The following is an 18,435-nucleotide window of genomic DNA, read 5'->3' as shown; positions in this document are numbered from 1 at the left end:
ATGAGGCTCATGGCCCATGATCTTGACCAATTCACATTTAAGATAGGCTCTTGTTTTAGAATATTATGGTCTAAATCATGGTTGGTTCCTACTAAATCTAGATCTTGTTCAAATGCCATGTAAACACAATGATTGGGGACCATATTGTTGTGTTTGAGCTTGCTTCATGCAAATATTAGTTGCCACAAAAATGGAAGCTAATTAAGGAATTTAGTGAAATGAACTTAGCATGTTGGAGGTTGTGTTTGAGGGATAGAGGGTTTGGACTCGAGAGTCCTTAGAGCTCAAGGGATACAAGACTATATACATCCTAGAAACTAGAATGTACCCTCTTGTATCATAGCATGATTATTCCCCCCTCCTTTGTAACACACGTGACATACCTTTATAAGCCATATTTTGGAGCATGTGGCATCTTCTAGAGCTCATGTGACTTTTCTGAGCATGTAGGTAAAAAGTGAAATATATGACTGGGCACTCAATTAATCTAGAAACTTTTCTCCCTTCCTAGGCTTAATTATTTTGCAATACCATGTTGTCCTACTCACGAAAAACATAGGAAGAAGAGGAGGTGGAGAGGGATGTTTGTGTCTTTGAGTAGATATTTGACATCGGGCAAGTAATAAAGTGATGCCTACTATGTTCTAGTGACATTGTGCAAATCGCATTTGTTTTTTAACTCAATCTTCTAGGCGTAAACTCCAAATCGATACCATCTAATCTAAATAAGCCCCTTAGCTCCGAATGGAAGAGCAATGTACCTCCGGATCTTCACATTGTCACCATGCTATGGGCCCTAAATCCCCATTCCCTCATAATCCCCTTTGCCATCAACTCATGCTTGTAAATTAACTTATGGTTAATAAGTTTGTTTGTGGTGTGGCCAGACACATCTTTCTTACAAATGTCCAATGAACCTAAGGTGAAGGAGGGGTCACTTAAATATGCATAGTTACCAAATTCTATATCATAGACTAAAGACTTGTATAAGTTTTAGGAATCCAAAATCTCATCCTAGTTGTCAAAATTCCATGATTGTTATTGTTGATAAATGACATTGTCGCTTGTATTTGTAACCAGCCCAAGAGTGGCCAACTTTGTATGTCTACAATGTGGCTTTCAATAATTGGGGATTTCAAATCCCCCATTCCAATGTGTCTTTCATGCAGATCAACTTGGTTTTATGTTTGTCGCTCTTTCAAATAGTTGTTGAGGTGACGAGTTTTGTAGCCTCTCATTAACTCACTAATTAGAACAGGAAGAATCGTTATTAGCAAAGCATCCACATGGGGAGGATTTATGGTTATCGAGAGTCCACAAAATGATGGCATCCGCTCAAATGGTAATGAGTGAATGAATGTGATTAGAAGTTATTATAACATCGAAGGAAGGCAAAACTCTTAAGGTGGTCCATATTGAAATTAGTTATGAACTTACTCAATTTGCACATGAGGCCACATGGAATTAGAATTGAGAGTGTGTGAGTAAAGGTTTCAAAATTGAGGTCAACCGAGTTACTACAACGTGCCCCGAGTTTTTTTATCCGACTATATTGTAGAGTTTCCTTCTCTTCTAGGAAAGAAAGGACATGCTTTCTTCCACTTATGCTCTTGAAGAACACAACAAAAAGGCTTCGTTATAAGTTACAACACTCCCCGTTGAGAGCATCATAGGAAACCTAACCCATAAGCTTCACACCCCATTGAGAGCGTGGTAGGGAGCTTAACCCATAAGTAAGCTTCGGTCCCCACACCTTTTTGGGGGGAGTGTGAATGCCTTCATTGTTTTACCTTGATTCCATGATATATTGCCCCTTGGACCCTGGTGCACAATGATAAATGTGATTGCAATAATATATCTAAGTCAGAGTCTTATCGTTCTCCATTTAAGGCTGTGACCCGTGGCGACAAGTATGCGACGTTGCACCTCAAGCTTTACAAGTTATGACATAAAGACTAGATGGATGGGAAATTAGAACATTCTCGAGCCGTGACTTTGTGCCATACGAGGAATACATACACACATACATACATACATTGGCAAAAGGCGATGCATTTTTCCGGTGAAAGTACTTTGGTAAGAGCAGACGCCGTCTATTTACCTATGGTGGATCCGTGTACCAAAGCATATGGGACCGACCGACCGACCGACCGTCCCTATGTATGTGTGTGTGTGCGTGTGCGTGTGCGTGCGTGCGTGCGTGTGCGTGTGTGTGTGTGTGTGTGTGCGTGTGTGTGTGTTACACTAAGAAGAAGAGGAAAGGTGTGAATGTGTTATAAAAGAACTACAGGTAGTAGTCTACTACTACTAAAAACTCCACAAAATCCATGAAGCCTTTACACACACACAACTTCTAAAAGCTCACAATGTGTCTCTGTGTGTGTCTATATTATATGTTACACTGATATGGCCCACTTCCGATGGAACTCCATCTTACTTCATTCCAGGTCCTTTTTCTTCCCAATTGCCATATTCTTCTCCATAATCATTTGCATCATCCATAATTCCTTATCTCGCCATTATTAATTTAATCACATCCATTCCATTCCTCTCGTCTTATTTACAATTTAAACCTTATATAATGCAAGCATCCATGATTTCCACTAATAATCGCCTTCTGTATAAGATGATCTTAGCTAACTATTCTCAGTCATATGAATATTAATCCAACATTTCATGTATTGGTTCAGATTATGTATGGGTGCATCAGCACTTTAATTGCCTCTCACTGATTGAGAGTCTCTCATTTCTTGATTGATTGATTAATTAATTAATCAATTAACATTGTTAGGTCTAAATACAAATCTTTGTTGCAAATGAATTAATTCTATAGTTACAGTAAATCAGGGCCAGCCTTCGACGTCATGTCACCGTCCAATTGTGGACATTTATTATAATTCTCTCTTTGCAGCAGGAGCAGGAGCGTAGTATTCAGGATGGATTGTCTCTTCTCGTATGTTAATCTACAGTAATAAAAAAAAAACTGAGGCATAATATCATAAGTGATTTCGAGTTAACTCTTGAAGAGGGACTGGATGTCGACTGATTCATGAGAAATAATTAACCTTCCATGATAGTGATGATGACGACGATTATGGAGAGGAAATAGATTGTTACTGAATGTGGATGGATTGTTGGTAATGGATGGATTATTATTGGTTATCTGATTATGGGATAAATACAATAATAATGCATCATCGGAAGCATTGATCAACGATCTGTTACTGTTATTGGTAGAATTAGGGCGAATGATAGCACGTGCGATCGCTTTGGATGGCCGACGCTTCTTCTTTGGGGCGGGTGGGCATGATGTTGCGTCAGGGATTCGAGATTCTGGCCCCGTAGGTGTCACACAATCATCCACCCCAGATATTCTGGATACTTCAGAATCCTGCATCATTAACGACTACAACTAATTACAGGAATCAATTCATTTCAATTCACATACATACATACATACATACATACATATATATATATATATGGGAAGAAAGAAGATCACGAATCTATGGATGATGATTCAATACTAGACCTATCATCACCATGCGCAATTATAACAACGAAAAAACAACAATAATTCGATCCTAGTTACTGCCGGGCAGGTCATCAATTCGATCTACATTGGTGCAATCAAGTAACTGTACTCTTGTCTATCCTCCTGGACTGTGTAAAATTTGAAGCCAGCGCTATGGGGTCAAAATTAAAGCTGAATCTGTTACTTATTGCCATTATTATTAGGATTAGGGTTGGGGTTAGGACTAGGACTAATCCGAGAGAGAGAGTTAATAGGAAGTGAATGCAGACGACTCCAATTTTTGTGATTGATGAAATGATGCATACAAATAGGTAGGTGATGAAATTACATGAAGGTCAGACGGTTGGGATTGGTGTGGGCAGGAGGAGGAGGATCTCTTTAGAGGGCGGAGGTGAGCCGAGATGGAGCGTAGACGGAGGAGATCCTCCATAGCTGCCCCACATTTGGTGGGGGCCAAATGAGGAAGGGAAGCATCTGCTGAATCTCCGCCACCGCCGCCGCCTCCTTCATCATGATCTTCCTGCTGCTGCTTCTGCTTCTGATTCTGCTTCTGCTTCTGCTGCTCATGATGATGATGATGATGATCATCATCATCATCATCACCATTAGTATGAGGTAGATGATCATCACCGATGTCCATACCACATCTATCGATAATGAAGTGTATGTAATTCAATGGACAGAATATGGATGGATGCAGGAGGTGTACACACACAGAGAGAAAGAGAGAGGGGGTTCTTAATAGAGACAGGAGAGAAGAGAGTGGAAAGGGGGGGGGGGGAAGGCACAAATCGTGTGTGGGGAGCGTGAGAGAGAAGCCACCCAAAAAAGTCCCAATTTTATACACACACAAATATGTATATGTATGTCTATATCATATATGTATGTGTATGTATGTAAATGGATGGATGTTATGTGTATGCGATATTTTGTTGTATTTTTACGTGATGGCGATGGCGATGGTGATGGTGATAAAGTGATGATGACCTACCCAACCCAACCCAACCCAACAAACAAACAAAAAAAGATGGAAAAAAGCAGGAGGAGATGATGATGATGGAAGAAGATGAAGATGAAGATGAAGATGAAGACGAAGAAGAAGCGTAATCGAGAAGCTCTGCTGCTCGTTCGTTCATATGAGAGAGAGAGAGAGAGAGAGAGTGTGTGTGTGTGTGTGTGTGTGTGTGTGTGTGTGTGTGTGTTAGAAGAGTCTTGGCATTTCTACTACAACCTCTTTCTCTTTCATATCCCACTCACACACACATTATAATTTATAACGCCCCCTTCTCTCTTTGAACCCTAAATTATGCATATATTATTATATACATACATACATACATACATACATACATACATATATATATATATATTATGTAATGTATATATGTGTAACAGTGTATATATTATGTATATGTATATCGTGTGTGTGTGTGTGTTGTATTAAACTTTTCAGAGATGTGTCCACACAAAGGAATTTGTTCCCTTTCCGCTTCCCCAAAAACCATCTCTCTCTCTCTCTCTCTCTCTCTCTCTCTATATATATATATATATATATATATAAATATATTCCCATGTATAAAATTATATGCACACGCACACCCCTCATCCCATGTCACACACACACACACCCTCCTCTTTTTTCCAAAACCTCATCATGATCATCATCTACTTCTTCTTAACCAACTAACCCATGCATGCATGCACCATTGTTTTTTCCTTAAAAAGAGAGAAAGAGAAAGAGAAAGAGAAAGAGAAAGAGTGAGAGTCTTGATTCCCATCTTTTTGACATGCAACCCCTCCCCCACGTTCATGACCCTAACCATCTTACATTATATATATATATATATATTACACTTGTATATTCCCCTCCTAACCCATCCATCTCGTCCTCGTGACATCATGCGGATCGAGATTGGATGCCTTTTTTCACTTCCAAAGAACAAAAGCGAGCATCGATCAGCATGACCATGAAAGGGACATCCACGCCAATTTATATATGTATATGTTGCCTCACCATAAACATTCAACAAACCCCCTCCCCAACAAAACAAAAAAAAATGAATTGTGAAAGAAACTCAACACTTTGTTTCCACTTCATTCAAACATTACCTAAGAACATCACTACTTGTGCAAATTTGTATATGAACTGTTTAAATCCGAGAACTTCTCGTGTGACAAGATGCATGTATAAACATTAAATGGCTTGAGAATGACAGTACCATATGTACTTATTTGAACCCAAAAACATTATAAAACATAGTTGAACACAAGAAATATTAGTCTCGTAATTCTTCCTCTCTTTCCAAAATTCTCAACCCCCAAAGCATTGTTGTAGGCTCCCTATTGCGTCTCGGAAATAAGAATGGCGCCTTTGTCACTTTTTCAACACCTATAGATTACTAGTACACACTATTTGAAGCCATACCAGTATCTCCAATACAAAATCAAGACCTACTCCATCCATAAAAAGTTTCAAAGTTGTTATAGTTAGTGCACTCAGCTAGAAATTATATCCTAAACATCCTTTCATGTTGTCAAACAAGATTTTCTCAAAAGAAAGCGTGCCTAAAAAACTAATTTCAAAAGGGGGCAATTGCATTGAAAATTGTCTTCTACACTAGAATTGCAATTAATTATGAGTTTTGAATTAGAATCCCATAGGAATGACCGTTCGTAAATACCAATAATGTCATCAAAACAAAATTAATCTTGTAGGGACCTACATTAGCATGGGTGATTTAATTCAATGTTTATAGTATTTTAATGGTCCTTGAACCTAGAATTATAACATATATGAAAATTTTGGGTAGACCGATATGATTGGTTATAAACATAACAAGCTATTAAAACCAAATTGTGTATCTATATTTTTGTTGAGAACAACCACTTCTTGAGGGAATCAACATTTAAACTTTGTTACTTTCAAAATATAAGTTTGTATCCCCAATATCATAAACCATATGTAGTTAGTTATATGTCTCCTAGAAGAGCAAATTAAAGCCTATTTTAGGGCTAAGGCTTTGGTGAGATTATCATAAAATGTACTCCCCTCTGTATATCCTAGAAGTTGGGATACAAAATATGGTACAAGCTATAGACAAACATTGAAATCAATTATAGAACTTGTACCAATACGGATCGACCGCACCCTCACACAAACAACATTCCATACCTAACATTTCTCAAGTAAGAATGCATGTAGACATTAAGAATGACTATAAGCCTATTGCACAACACTATGCCCATATGGATGTCCACCAACCTACAACTTATTCTCAAATTCTATCCCATGTTCAATAATAGACAAAAGAGATTGTTATGTGCATAGTTTTGCTCTGACATACCTTAGTAATGGAAGCGTAATGAAAAACCTCATGACAACAGAGTTCTTTCTTATTTTCAATACCATTTAGCCATAGTTTTGGGAACCCACATTATCTTTCATTTTTACATGAGAAAATTTTGTGGCATTGCCTTGTAACACTCATTGTGCATTTCATCTAGTGTCTAGACAAATACATATGCGACATGCTCACAAGAGTAAGCATTTTTATTACAAGCCTCATAACTTGAGAATGGATGTTTACAACCATCAGAAATATGGATTCTCCCCACTCCTTAATGTTGCTTTGTTTGTCTTCCTAAATATTCAGAGAACTCGGAAGTATGTATAATGTTGGAAAATTAAATGTTTTGGAAAAACGAGTAGAGATAACCCTATATTTTGTAAGTTTTCGCCCTCTCCATACACATTTGTTAGATAGAGCATATAATAAAAACCTTTAAACATTATTAATTATGGAACACTCCAATATCCTTTTCATTAATTTTTCACCCTCTTACTTTACTTTTTCTATTTCACGAATATCTCATTATTTTGTACATCAAATCATCTTCATATTTTTTGTCTCAACCCAATACTAGAGTCCAAGAATAATGTAGATAATGTTCACATACATTTCCAATGTGTAGCTCAGGCATGTCTAGCATGCAGCTAATGTCTATCCAAGTGTGCAGCTAACAGGTTCATGAAACATCCACTACACTCGTGGCATTAGCTCAAAAATGTGAGGAAAGGTTAGTGTACCAAAAATTAGTGCAATAGATGTCCCAAGATTAGTGCAATAACAAGCATGTGGTATATTGTTGCTGAACATTATTTGCTGGAAGAAGTGGTCGCCCCTCTGATTCCCAAATGATAACAGAAAGCTTAGCCCAGGTAGGTTTTGCTAAAAAACTGCATAATTGAGCCTGGTTACCAAGCGTGTGGTAAAATGTTGCTGAATATTGTTAGCTGGAAGGAAGTAATGGCCCCTCCGATTCCCAAATGATAACAGAAAACATAGCCCAGGTAAGTTTCACTAAAAAGCTGTGTAATTGAGCCTGGTTATCTTTGAATTTTCTAGATTCTCCATTATATGAGTTTCTATTAGATTATTTACATACTATGCAGGTATTAACAAGAAAGACATCTGCATCACTATTACAGGTTATGGTTAACCTGGTAATTCCTGATGAGGTGATATTCAGTGATTCATACCAAGAAAAGAGGCTACAAACAGGTTTTGGCATTTACCTAAAACAAAGATGGGTACAAACAATTGCCAAATTCTTCACTTTTAGTTAGTTGCCATATTATCTGAGACGAGTAAATCAAAGAATGGAGCACAAACAAACTTCAACATGCTTTTTGAGACTAGCAGACAGTACATTGGTACATAAAAACGTAAGCAGACAAAATACAAAACTGATATATTTCCCATAGTCCAAAATTTGTCTTCCAGAGTTTGGAACCCACATACCAAAAATGGAGCTAGCAAAGCTTGAAGAAATAAACATAAAACAAATGGTCGAACATATCCATTTAAGTTGTAGCACAACCAAAAAAGTCAGACTTCAAGCATTATTAGATTATATTTTCTAATAGTTAATTCAAGAATATATAGTATAATATAACTGGGCAACTCACGGTCACAAGCTACACAATGATGAAAAGCCAGCTTTTTCTGGTAACTTTATAGAGATTCCATTTCACCAAGAATATAGCAGCACTCTTAACTGCATTATGAGTGTGTTTGGATTTATAAATATGGATCCCTCAGTAATTTCTCAATGTTACAGTTACAGGGTTATTTCAGTACTGGACCAAAAGATATCTATGCACTTTAACTGATCTGGTCAAACGGTCATCTTCTGCATAAATAAGGTTCAAAACAGGCACACACTTTTTTTCAAACTGTAAAATTTAGCTGATTAGCTTAAATAATTTAAATTTTGCTTTCCTATCTAACATCAAAAGAAAAAATGCATTCCATAGAGAAGTGGAGATAACATTTCACTCCATATGCATCAGCATCACCTCATCATATTACTAACTGATATGAGAAGCCGGGGTAAGTATCTATAAACAAGGAAAAACATCACCGACTGATGCACCAGAACTGCAAGAACATGGAGACCTATGGCTTTCTTGCTAATATACAGTAGACTTTATATTTAGTCACGTACTCCCCTAGAAAACTCTGTAGCATGTCAATCCCAGGTATCAAAATATCCTGCATCTTTCATCTCTGAATAGTATATATCATCGAGATGAACATCATCTTCCTGCAGTTAAAAGAAATATTCACAAACAAAAATTACATTTCAGTATGCTGTCAAGCAATGGATGAATATAGCAATTTGGTGTGGCTCAATCCTAGTAGATCATTGGTTAAAATAGAAAACAATCACCAAGAAAGCAGTGTGTACAATTAGGTTTACTCGGTATGATACATACAAGAAGGATGTAATCTCGAAGAAATTATCACGATCACTCTAAATACAACAGACGTATCATATATTTGTATGACATTTACATTATATATAACCTAGGTATAGTATATATATCATTAGAAATCACCAGCAATCAGAAATAATCTTCTGTTTTCAATTAAACATTTCAGGGTTTCACATTGCAGTTCTTTTAACAGCAATGTCATGGTATGTGTATGTATGAAATTCTCCACCTGACTAAACACATTGATTGCAGAACCTCTATATAGTTTTGGCAAGAAACAATCTTATGTTGATTGTTTTAACAGCAACACCAGGGGATGGGCAAGGTATGAAGTTCTCTGCCCGACTAAACATTGACTGTATAACCTCTATATAATTTTGGACCGTAAAAGTGCTAGATACATTTCTTCTTTCTTCCACAGAAACAATGCTAACTATAATTGTGTGTGCAATCCAATCACCATTGACACATGGGTTCTGAAGGAAATACAAAGTCTACAGACCAACTATTACAAAATCTTGTATAAAACTAAAAACAAAAATCAAGAAAGAGTCTAGTGATGCAGATCCTAAATAGGACCCCACTCTTAGGAGATCACGACTTCCAGAAGTAAAACTTTTTTTAAAATTTTTTTAAATTCCGAGGGAAAAGTTACTTTCTTATCAAATTAGGATGTCTATTTCATTATATTTAATATACTTACAAGAAAGTAGTCTAAAAGGAAGGTAGCATAGAGAAGTGCTGGATAAAACCCATTGTAGAAAAATGTCGAAAGCCCATGTAAGCTAAATCAAGAAAAATGCATGGTCAGTTAAAGAATCCATTTCAACATTAATAAGATAACTACAAATGAAAAAATGAAGCACACCAGTAACCAAAATCAGCTCCGAGGCATATAAGAGTGTCACCAACTGCACATAGTAGATTCAGTATGAAGAGAACCATAACATAGCGATAAAAAGATGGGCGTGCTGCAAAAAAGTGGCCAGTGAAATAAATATGAAACATATTTTTAAGATTTCAACACCTCATTCAATTATAAAAGTCATATTTGGCATAATCTATTGTGTTCCCATTCCAAACAGTTTGCTCTTCTCATCAATCAGGTCTTCTGGGCTGCCAAGATGGATGTGAAACTTCTATAGAAGAAGCTTTTCTAGAGTAGATCACTTCTTCATGAAATTAAAATGATCTCGCCAGTTTCATATTTTTCCTAGATGTAGGGCATGCGAAAAACTGCCACTTAGCATTAACAATATAGCTGTAATAGATTGGTTGTAACTAATCTACCATTGGAAATAGATAGATATAATTGAAGGAGCATAATTTCTCTGATGCCACAAATAACACAACTTTGAACAGTACCAGGTTTTTATTCAAGCACGTGCATTTGTGATTGCTTTCAATCAAGTTTCAAGGCATATATTAAATCAAGTTTCAATATAAGAACATGCTATGTTGAGTTTAGTTGCTTGGTACTTTGCTTCTTTTTGAAGTACCAGAATGATGCCCTCAAAATCATAGTACTCATTATATTGAAGAATATAAAGCAGTGTTGTAATGTCAGATCATAAATAATGGTTAACCAATCGAGGAAGTTTAAGGTAGCTTACATGGTAACCTATGACTTTACCTGGTAATCTATCTCGCCACTTGGTGTGAGGCAAGATAAGAATAAAAAGGTAAGCTCCCACAAAAAGTAAGTTCCTTATTAGCCAAAATGTCCATTTCTCGTTATCACCTAGAACATCTCTTGTAAGAAATAAGGGAACACCCAAACCATATATATAGAGAGCCTGTGAATAAAACATCACATGTAGTAAATTCAGATGATATAATTTAAGAGAACACAAAAAATCCATCAAAGGTTCAAGAAAATATAAATTAAAAACATGCAATGAAGCTCAAAATTTAATCCTTTTCACCGCAGGGCTGCCAATACATGTTTCAGCATCTACCCAAGATACTGTTTACAGTCTTGCATATTACACACAATACAAGTACACTAGATTATATAGAAATACATGAGCATACTACAAAGCAGCCTATCAATAAATATTGAGGTTTGAAATCACAATGTTTATGGGCCATCCTGAAGTAGAATAACGGTGCCCATATTCAACTGTCTCTTTTGTCCCCCATGATGTAGTGCAAAGTTTTATTACCAGGAGAAGAAGTTCCTTCACAAGCCTTACAATTGGCAGCCTCAATACTGCCCCCATACAATATATCAAATCTATTTGGGCATGTCTGATAAAAAACAGAATTTCGAAAGCAACTTTGGTATAGGAGAGAGAGTTACTTTGTAAGGTAAATACGTAAAACTTGGACGCAATGCAATGTACACAGAAATACTTGCAAGCACAAAAAGTGGATTCCTGAAATTCTCATTACCTTAACAAATGTGTCTGCAGTGGCAATGAGCCCAGAGAAAATAAGTGTCCGCATCAATGCGTCCGATCCACTTACAACATAGCCTTGAGAAAGAAATACCACCACACTCACTTCCAACATGACTATTCCAAAGCTGACGATTAGAGAAAGAAAGTTCCATGCTGTGCTGCTGGTCTTGGGAGGCCATACCTGTGCAATATTTTTTTTTTAGATTAAGAAAACAAACATGGCATCATTGGCAATAATTTTTCAAAGTTCTCCATTAGAGTACCAAGGAGATAGCTATAGAAGCAAGCTAATTTTTTGAAAATATAACAAGTGTCATTTGCTTTACTTTGAAACTATTTACTACCAAAGTTGAAGTCTCTGTCCTCATCACTTGCAAGGGAACTAGAATCGCATTCTCTAGTTTTTCGCATTAAAATGGAGAGGAAACAAAGCTTGGAATCAAACATACAGATCAACTCTCCCAAACAGTTTGCAATAGAGATGGCTAGGAAGGCATAAGTCTTGCACAAACAGCACTAGGATTCTCATATGCTGATTCTGCATGTTATTAACTTAAAGAAACTCTGTAAGCAGGAAACAATTGAAACTTTTAATGAACTTAGGGACAACTTAGGGAACAAAATCGTCAACTGAACTCCCAAAATGCAATCCTTAACAAAGAGCTGATATGAAATCATAAGTTTGTATGAGCTATTACATCCCCATGTTGCAGTGGCAACAGTTAGGAAGATACAGACAGACAGATAGATAGATAACTATGTCATGAATGCAATACTACCAATCTTTCAAATCTTTATTGTCGAAGGCCCCCATACATGGAGAAGCCAACGTATATGACTGGCTATTGATACTCCGTTCAACCACTGGTAGCAAATATTCCCACCTTCAATATTACATCATATGAAAGGTTGTCAAGATATATATTGTCTTGTGGCAGGGTCCTTTGTTTAAAACCTTCAATGTTGTAAGGCTCCCATACACAGAGAAGACAACATATAATTAGCTGACAGTTACGACCCTCATTTTAGACAATGGTAACCAATATTCCAAATCTTCCACGTTGCAAGGTCTCAATGAAGAGAAGCCAATATATACATTGGCTATAGCTTTTAAATGGGGAACATAGTTAAACACAGGAAGAGGTGTAGATCATAGAGTATGGACGTTTATTATGGTGGCTTCACTCTGAACAACGTTTAGGTCATTCTCATTCCACAAAATAAGTCTGTAATAACTTTATAGATTTATACATTTGAAGGAGTGTTAAATTCATAGAGTATATGGTTATGGACTGCCTATATGGCTGGGTACTACGAAGTGTGGGAATGAGGGTGTCTAATCAATCCTTAATCTAACTCTTCATTACTGTAGGGTTTATATCATCTGACGTGACATTTTATACTCTACTCAGGAAGTAAGATTCACTAAACATGTATTTCACTGATCGGATTGGTTAATAATTGCAAAAGTAGCTGAATATTTGCTTCATTATACATTATTGCCAACTTGGATAGTTTCACTGAGTTAGAAACAGATTCTAAAGGTTTGTGATCAATCTTGCAACAATTTCATGGCACTTCCCAGAAGAACAATCTTTTGCCTAGGCCATGCCTAAAAAGTTCTATAAGCCTTTGACCAATTCCGAAAACCAAAAAAGACATACTTTATTTTGGAAAGAAAACTGATTTACTATTAATTATATATGAATGATCTTTTGATAGCACTCATGGCAAATAGAAGATTCATTCTGATAAAAATTTCAGTAGTTCTCATAAATGCTTCCCTTTGAACAAACTTCCTATTGAACACATTATCCCCATCAAACTCCCGTGCTATAAAAACTGGCCTGCTTCCTTCCAAGCATAATACGTAAAATTCGTGTTCGTCTAGCATAACATTCGTTTTCCTACATTGGAAAACGAATGCGAATGTTATTCAAACATTCTTGTGTTTTTTTTGTTTTTCCCTATTTTTTAATGTTTCTTTTTTATTTTTTTTCTATTTTTTAGGTTTATTTACCTCATAATAAATAGTTAATCCAAAAGTATGGTATTTATCATTCTTTGAGGGTGTTTTTCTTAGGGGGGCGATTGAAGCATTCGCAAATGCGAATGCACATATGGTTCATACTATGCTTCCAAGAATAGTCTCTCAAAAACTTAAATCTATATACTATTTACAACGAACTAAGCATTATCGAATCTAAATGGAAGCAATTAAAAAGAAATAAAATCTTACCTGCAGGAGAAACCAGACTAGGTTAAGGAGAGAGACCGCCCATAGGAAGCCATAATAGGTCGCCATGACATAAGATCGGCCATGGAGAAGCTTCTGGATACTATCTCGAAGCCTGAAGACCAAGAAAGCGAGGAAAATAACCACAGGAAGTGCAGCGAAGAAGTTATACAAGATCCCGTGGTGTCTAGATCGGGTCAGGTTCCAGCAAGTCCCTCCATCTTTGGTTACTATGTCGTCTCCTGGAGAATGGTCTGGAGCTTCTGCGAAAAAGGAGTAAGAGGGAGGCATGGAGATCCCCATCGATGTTTGTTTGCCTTCATGTAAAAATAGGTTTGGATCAGAGAGAAGGAGGCTGTATTGGAAAAAGATTCAAATTACTCTCTGTATCGCAGAGATGGATGAAATCACTCTCTATCTGTTTCTTCCTATGATGGCAAGCTCTCTCTATCCATCCATCTGTAGATATATATAAATCTGTGTGTGTGGGAATCGATCGTCGAAAGGTTTTCGTCTTTCTGTTCTGCACAGAGAAAAGGACGATGCGCGCGCGCGCGACGGAGAGAGAGAGAAGAAGAAGAAGAAGAAGAAGAAGAAGGAATTGGGTAAACAGAATAGAAATACAAAATGGAATAAAATTGAGAAGACGATTATAATTCTAACAACATTATTGTTGTTGTTACTATTATTATTATTTGTTAATTGGGAACGTGTGCGTTTTTTGGTTTTCCATATGGCCCTCCAAATTTGGCTGCCCTAAATCTTTCACACACTCTTCATATGTATGTATGTATGTATGTATGTATATGTACGTGTGGATGGATGGATAGGTGGGTGGAGAAGAGTATGAGAATGCTTTTGTTGTGGACTCTCTCTCTCTCACACAGGAGATCCGCGAGCCTCTCTTGAATTTACAATGGTTACTGCATCGTGAGCTACAAAGGTTTTTTCTTTCAATTTATCTATCACATGGGATTCTTGACTTAATGAAATGCTAATCTTCAAAGCTCAACATGTTTGAGGACAACCTAAACTCAATCAAGGATTTTCCATTTTCGACATAGGGAATTTACATGATTTCCTAGGGTTTTGTGAGCCTTGGCTTTGGTAGTAGGTACACTAAATTAAGCATTTATGCAATTGGTTCCATTTTTTACATTGATCATAGTTGATGCGTGCCACGAGTTGCAATACAAAAGCTTGACTACCTCCTTTATAGCAACTAGAGTTGAAGGGATTCCTTATAAATTCACATATGTCTCTTGATACTTTGTGCTTACCACTTGCCTAATGGATCCAAAGAATATTATTTTTGTCTTACAAGCCCTCTAGTCACAAATAATTGAAAATGGGATCAATTTCAAATGGATATATAGGTATTAGATGTTTGTAATTGTAAAGCATCATGCATAAGTACCCTTTGATAAAATCCAATTGACAGCGTCATTGAATCCAATAAAACTATTCACAAGCTTAGATCAATGTCTCAAACATAAATAGCTAGGTTAATTTCTTGCTAGCTATGGTCACATCAACTTCCTTATCACTCATGCATCAACATCAAAGAGTTAAATTTCAACTTCGATCAATTACTAAGTGAATTTAATTGATCTCCGTACGGAAAGTGTGACAAGTTGAAACATTTGTTAGACAAGAAAGATGTTGATCACACTTAACAATATTTCCAAAACACCATAATGATGATCACTTAAGATAGTTCTCAATTACATGAAGAGGGATTATAAAGAAACATCAAACAAGTAAACAAAAGGGTGAATTGACCAACATGCCTCATAAAACTACTCTTTACATATGGCAAGTCCCAAATGGGAAATACCACTTTCATTTCTCATAAGATCTTTCAATTTGGTTCTCTTGCGACTTCTGATCATCTCTTCCCTCTTGTTAATTCAATCCCTCCTTTTTTGCATTCTTATTTTTGGTTCAAAAGCACACCCAAGTATCCCTTTTATAATGGTGTATACAGGAGCTTTGTTCAAGCAATAAAACCAAGGTAATTTTTCATACATATACCCAAAAACCCCTTTTCAAGCAAAAAACCAAGATCACATCCTTTTTAATGGGCATTGTATAAACCAAGTTGTGGTTAATGGCATATCAATGCCACGGGAAGCATGTCCTTGTGCAATAATAGGTTGTACTCAAAAAGTTTCATGGCACATTTCAATATTAAAAGATAGTAACATGTCACTTGCATTTTACATTGGATGCCAGCCAATTTCAGTATTCTCACACTTAAATATATATAATCTACATATTATTGTACATGGCATTGGAGTTGGTGAAGAAAAATGTGGGAGGAAGAAGAACATAAAACAATTTTTCATAACAAAATCAGATTAATGCATTACAAGAATGGATTTCTTGAGTTAAGTATGCTAAGCATCACAAACACAATTTAAGCATATAAGTTGGAGTTATGATCGAAATTTGAACCTAGTCCAACCTGATTTTACACATACAAAATGGAAAAATTAACAAGCTTAACAAGCACTTTTCGAATGATATTGCATTACATGAACTTTCGGAAGTCAATATTATTTCCTGAATATTCAGATTATTTGCCAATCAAGATTATTGTCATCCAGACCATTTGACATGCTCTTAAAAATGCATGGTTGGACTGCTCATGAAAAATGTAGTGCCTTTTAGGACTGCAAAAATCATCCATGCAAAATGCAGGCCGATCCTTCACTTGGAGCAAGGTAGGTCTACTTAAAACAGTTAGAGCTTATTGATTTCTCAAGCTACTGCCTTTCTGAATGACACCGAGTTGCAAATTGTTGCAAATTCAGCACCCTGATACCAAGAAAATTAGAAATAAATACGTTGCTATAATAAATTAGAGAAAAACTCCAAATTGGTTTCTTTATTCTCCAAGATGGCCCTAGATTTTTGTTACTTCATGATATGCCCTTCATGGACCCATTTTGAACAATTAAATGGTCAATCCATCATTTGTTTTCTCAATTATATGTACTTTAAGCAGTTGACTGCGGCCATTTGGGAGAATATAGAAAAAATCAGACATAGATATTTTGAAACCTTTCATTTCATCCTTTTTTATTAATAAAATATAGAGCTTTCTGATGGCCACTGCTAACCTTTAATGAAGCTCCTCCAACCAGGAATCCATCTATATCCTCTTGCTTGGCTAATTCCCCGCTATTAGCTCCATTGACGGAACCTTGATGAAAAACGAACGAATTTGCACTCATTACATTTTTGCATCCACGTCATATATGAATTACACATTGAGTAACATTTATCGTAAAAAATTTAGTAGACAAACCTACTTACCACCATAGATGATGCGGATCTCTGAGGCTACTTGAGGTGATATATTTTTGCTAACCCAACCTCGAATAGCTGCATGTACTTCCTGAGCTTGCTGCGGTGATGCTACCTTACCAGTACCGATAGCCCAAACTGGCTCATAGGCAATAACGATATCTTTCCAGCTCGAAACTTCATCTATATAAGTAAACAGAAAAAACAAGGTAAAAAACAGTGCAATGCCAACCCTAGAGATTAGTAAGAAAAAAGAAAGTAATAAAGAACTACAAGTCATTACATGGGAGTCTGGAGAAAGGGGGTGTCCAGGAACAAACCAACCAATGATTGAAATCATCACCACACATTCAAACAAGAAAGAAAAAAGAAATTCATATTTTCCTTGAAGCAAAATAGCTGAAATGCCTAAAAGGTAGTGACCTTTTCATTTATGACAATAATGTACACTATCTTCAACAGCACTTTTGAGATTGACCATTACCTGCAAATGCCTTCAACTGACGAAAGCAAACATCAAATGTGTTCCCAGCTTCCCTCTCTTCCAGTTTCTCTCCCACACATGCGATAACTTTCAAGCCTTGACCCAATGCATATGCTGCCTTCTTGCCTGTGAACTGAAAAATCAAAATATCATATAGCTTGAGTATTCTTGAACAGTATACATGCCAACTTGAACATTCTTGAGAAATACACCTCGTCTGTCTCGCCAATGACATGTCGACGTTCAGAATGGCCTAGAATGACCCAGTCACAACCAATATCCTTCAGCTGTTCAACACTAGAAAAATTAAATATTAAGGTTAGTAATGAGAATGCACTTCATTAAGAAACATGGTGTGAATACATGAAGAGGCCTACCTGATTTCCCCGGTAAAAGCTCCTCCTTTGCCCACCCATGAGTTTTGTGCAGAAATCTGAATTGGAGCAGTGAGAGACTTTTTGACTTGGTCGATGTAGACAAACGGTGGGGATACAATAATATCTACATGAGAAACAAAATATTCAAATCATGTATAATTGGGCACTTCTCTACTTGTGAGTGTTACGGAGCAAGATATATCTACATAGTTTGTCAGCCAAGGTGGATAATACTCACCAACATCATCTTCATATTTGGCAGCATTCAAATCTTCAACGAGCTTTGAAATTGAATCTTTTGTACCATTCT

General features: G+C 36.6%; 3 protein-coding genes across 3 annotated transcripts in view; all 3 read right to left on the bottom strand.

Annotated features, from left to right (window-relative positions):
* Positions 1 to 2,632: 2,632 nt before the first annotated feature.
* Positions 2,633 to 4,337, bottom strand: LOC147859610 (uncharacterized). The gene is made up of 2 exons (XM_087325985.1): positions 3,864 to 4,337; positions 2,633 to 3,391 (listed from the first exon to the last, which is right to left on the bottom strand). The coding sequence occupies exons 1-2, from the start codon at positions 4,173 to 4,175 to the stop codon at positions 3,014 to 3,016; spliced, it is 690 nt and encodes a 229-aa protein (XP_087182111.1). The 5' UTR covers positions 4,176 to 4,337; the 3' UTR covers positions 2,633 to 3,013.
* A 4,090-nt stretch (positions 4,338 to 8,427) lies between these two features.
* LOC147859609 (protein CANDIDATE G PROTEIN-COUPLED RECEPTOR 2-like) lies at positions 8,428 to 14,568 on the bottom strand. Its single transcript, XM_087325923.1, has 6 exons — positions 13,956 to 14,568; positions 11,709 to 11,897; positions 10,948 to 11,110; positions 10,183 to 10,285; positions 10,018 to 10,099; positions 8,428 to 9,142 (listed from the first exon to the last, which is right to left on the bottom strand). Exons 1-6 carry the CDS (start codon positions 14,253 to 14,255, stop codon positions 9,068 to 9,070), a joined length of 912 nt encoding a protein of 303 aa, XP_087182049.1. The 5' UTR covers positions 14,256 to 14,568; the 3' UTR covers positions 8,428 to 9,067.
* Positions 14,569 to 16,435: 1,867 nt separating this feature from the next.
* LOC147859608 (triosephosphate isomerase, chloroplastic-like) overlaps positions 16,436 to 18,435 on the bottom strand; it is a 4,848-nt gene continuing 2,848 nt past the window's right edge. Inside the window, exons 2-8 of the mRNA XM_087326320.1 lie at positions 18,364 to 18,433; positions 18,126 to 18,249; positions 17,961 to 18,045; positions 17,749 to 17,881; positions 17,274 to 17,447; positions 17,078 to 17,160; positions 16,436 to 16,772 (exon numbers count right to left, since the gene is read on the bottom strand). Of these exons, the coding sequence (XP_087182446.1) occupies positions 16,716 to 16,772; positions 17,078 to 17,160; positions 17,274 to 17,447; positions 17,749 to 17,881; positions 17,961 to 18,045; positions 18,126 to 18,249; positions 18,364 to 18,433 (726 nt within the window). The 3' untranslated portion in view covers positions 16,436 to 16,715. The remainder of the gene's footprint in view (positions 16,773 to 17,077; positions 17,161 to 17,273; positions 17,448 to 17,748; positions 17,882 to 17,960; positions 18,046 to 18,125; positions 18,250 to 18,363; positions 18,434 to 18,435) is intronic.

Source organism: Azolla caroliniana, unplaced genomic scaffold (assembly GCF_043228905.1).
Source record: "Azolla caroliniana isolate FFs.n. ecotype wild unplaced genomic scaffold, voAzoCaro1.0.p SCAF_10, whole genome shotgun sequence".
NCBI lineage: Eukaryota > Viridiplantae > Streptophyta > Polypodiopsida > Salviniales > Salviniaceae > Azolla > Azolla caroliniana.
Note: the sequence above shows the minus strand (reverse complement) of the source record. Positions and strands in the feature narration are given on the sequence as shown.

What these genes read in the sequence shown, in the direction of transcription:
- LOC147859610 (XM_087325985.1), bottom strand. Translation starts at nt 4,175, where the DNA reads ATGGACATCGGTGATGATCATCTACCTCATACTAATGGTGATGATGAT. An exon ending in CCCAACCGTCTGACCTTCAT is followed by an intron (nt 3,392 to 3,863) that starts GTAATTTCATCA and finishes TTAATGATGCAG; the next exon opens with GATTCTGAAGTATCCAGAAT.
- LOC147859609 (XM_087325923.1), bottom strand. Translation starts at nt 14,255, where the DNA reads ATGGGGATCTCCATGCCTCCCTCTTACTCCTTTTTCGCAGAAGCTCCA. An exon ending in GGAGCTGATTTTGGTTACTG is followed by an intron (nt 10,100 to 10,182) that starts GTGTGCTTCATT and finishes TTCTTGATTTAG; the next exon opens with CTTACATGGGCTTTCGACAT. An exon ending in TCCTTTTAGACTACTTTCTT is followed by an intron (nt 9,143 to 10,017) that starts GTAAGTATATTA and finishes TTTTAACTGCAG; the next exon opens with GAAGATGATGTTCATCTCGA.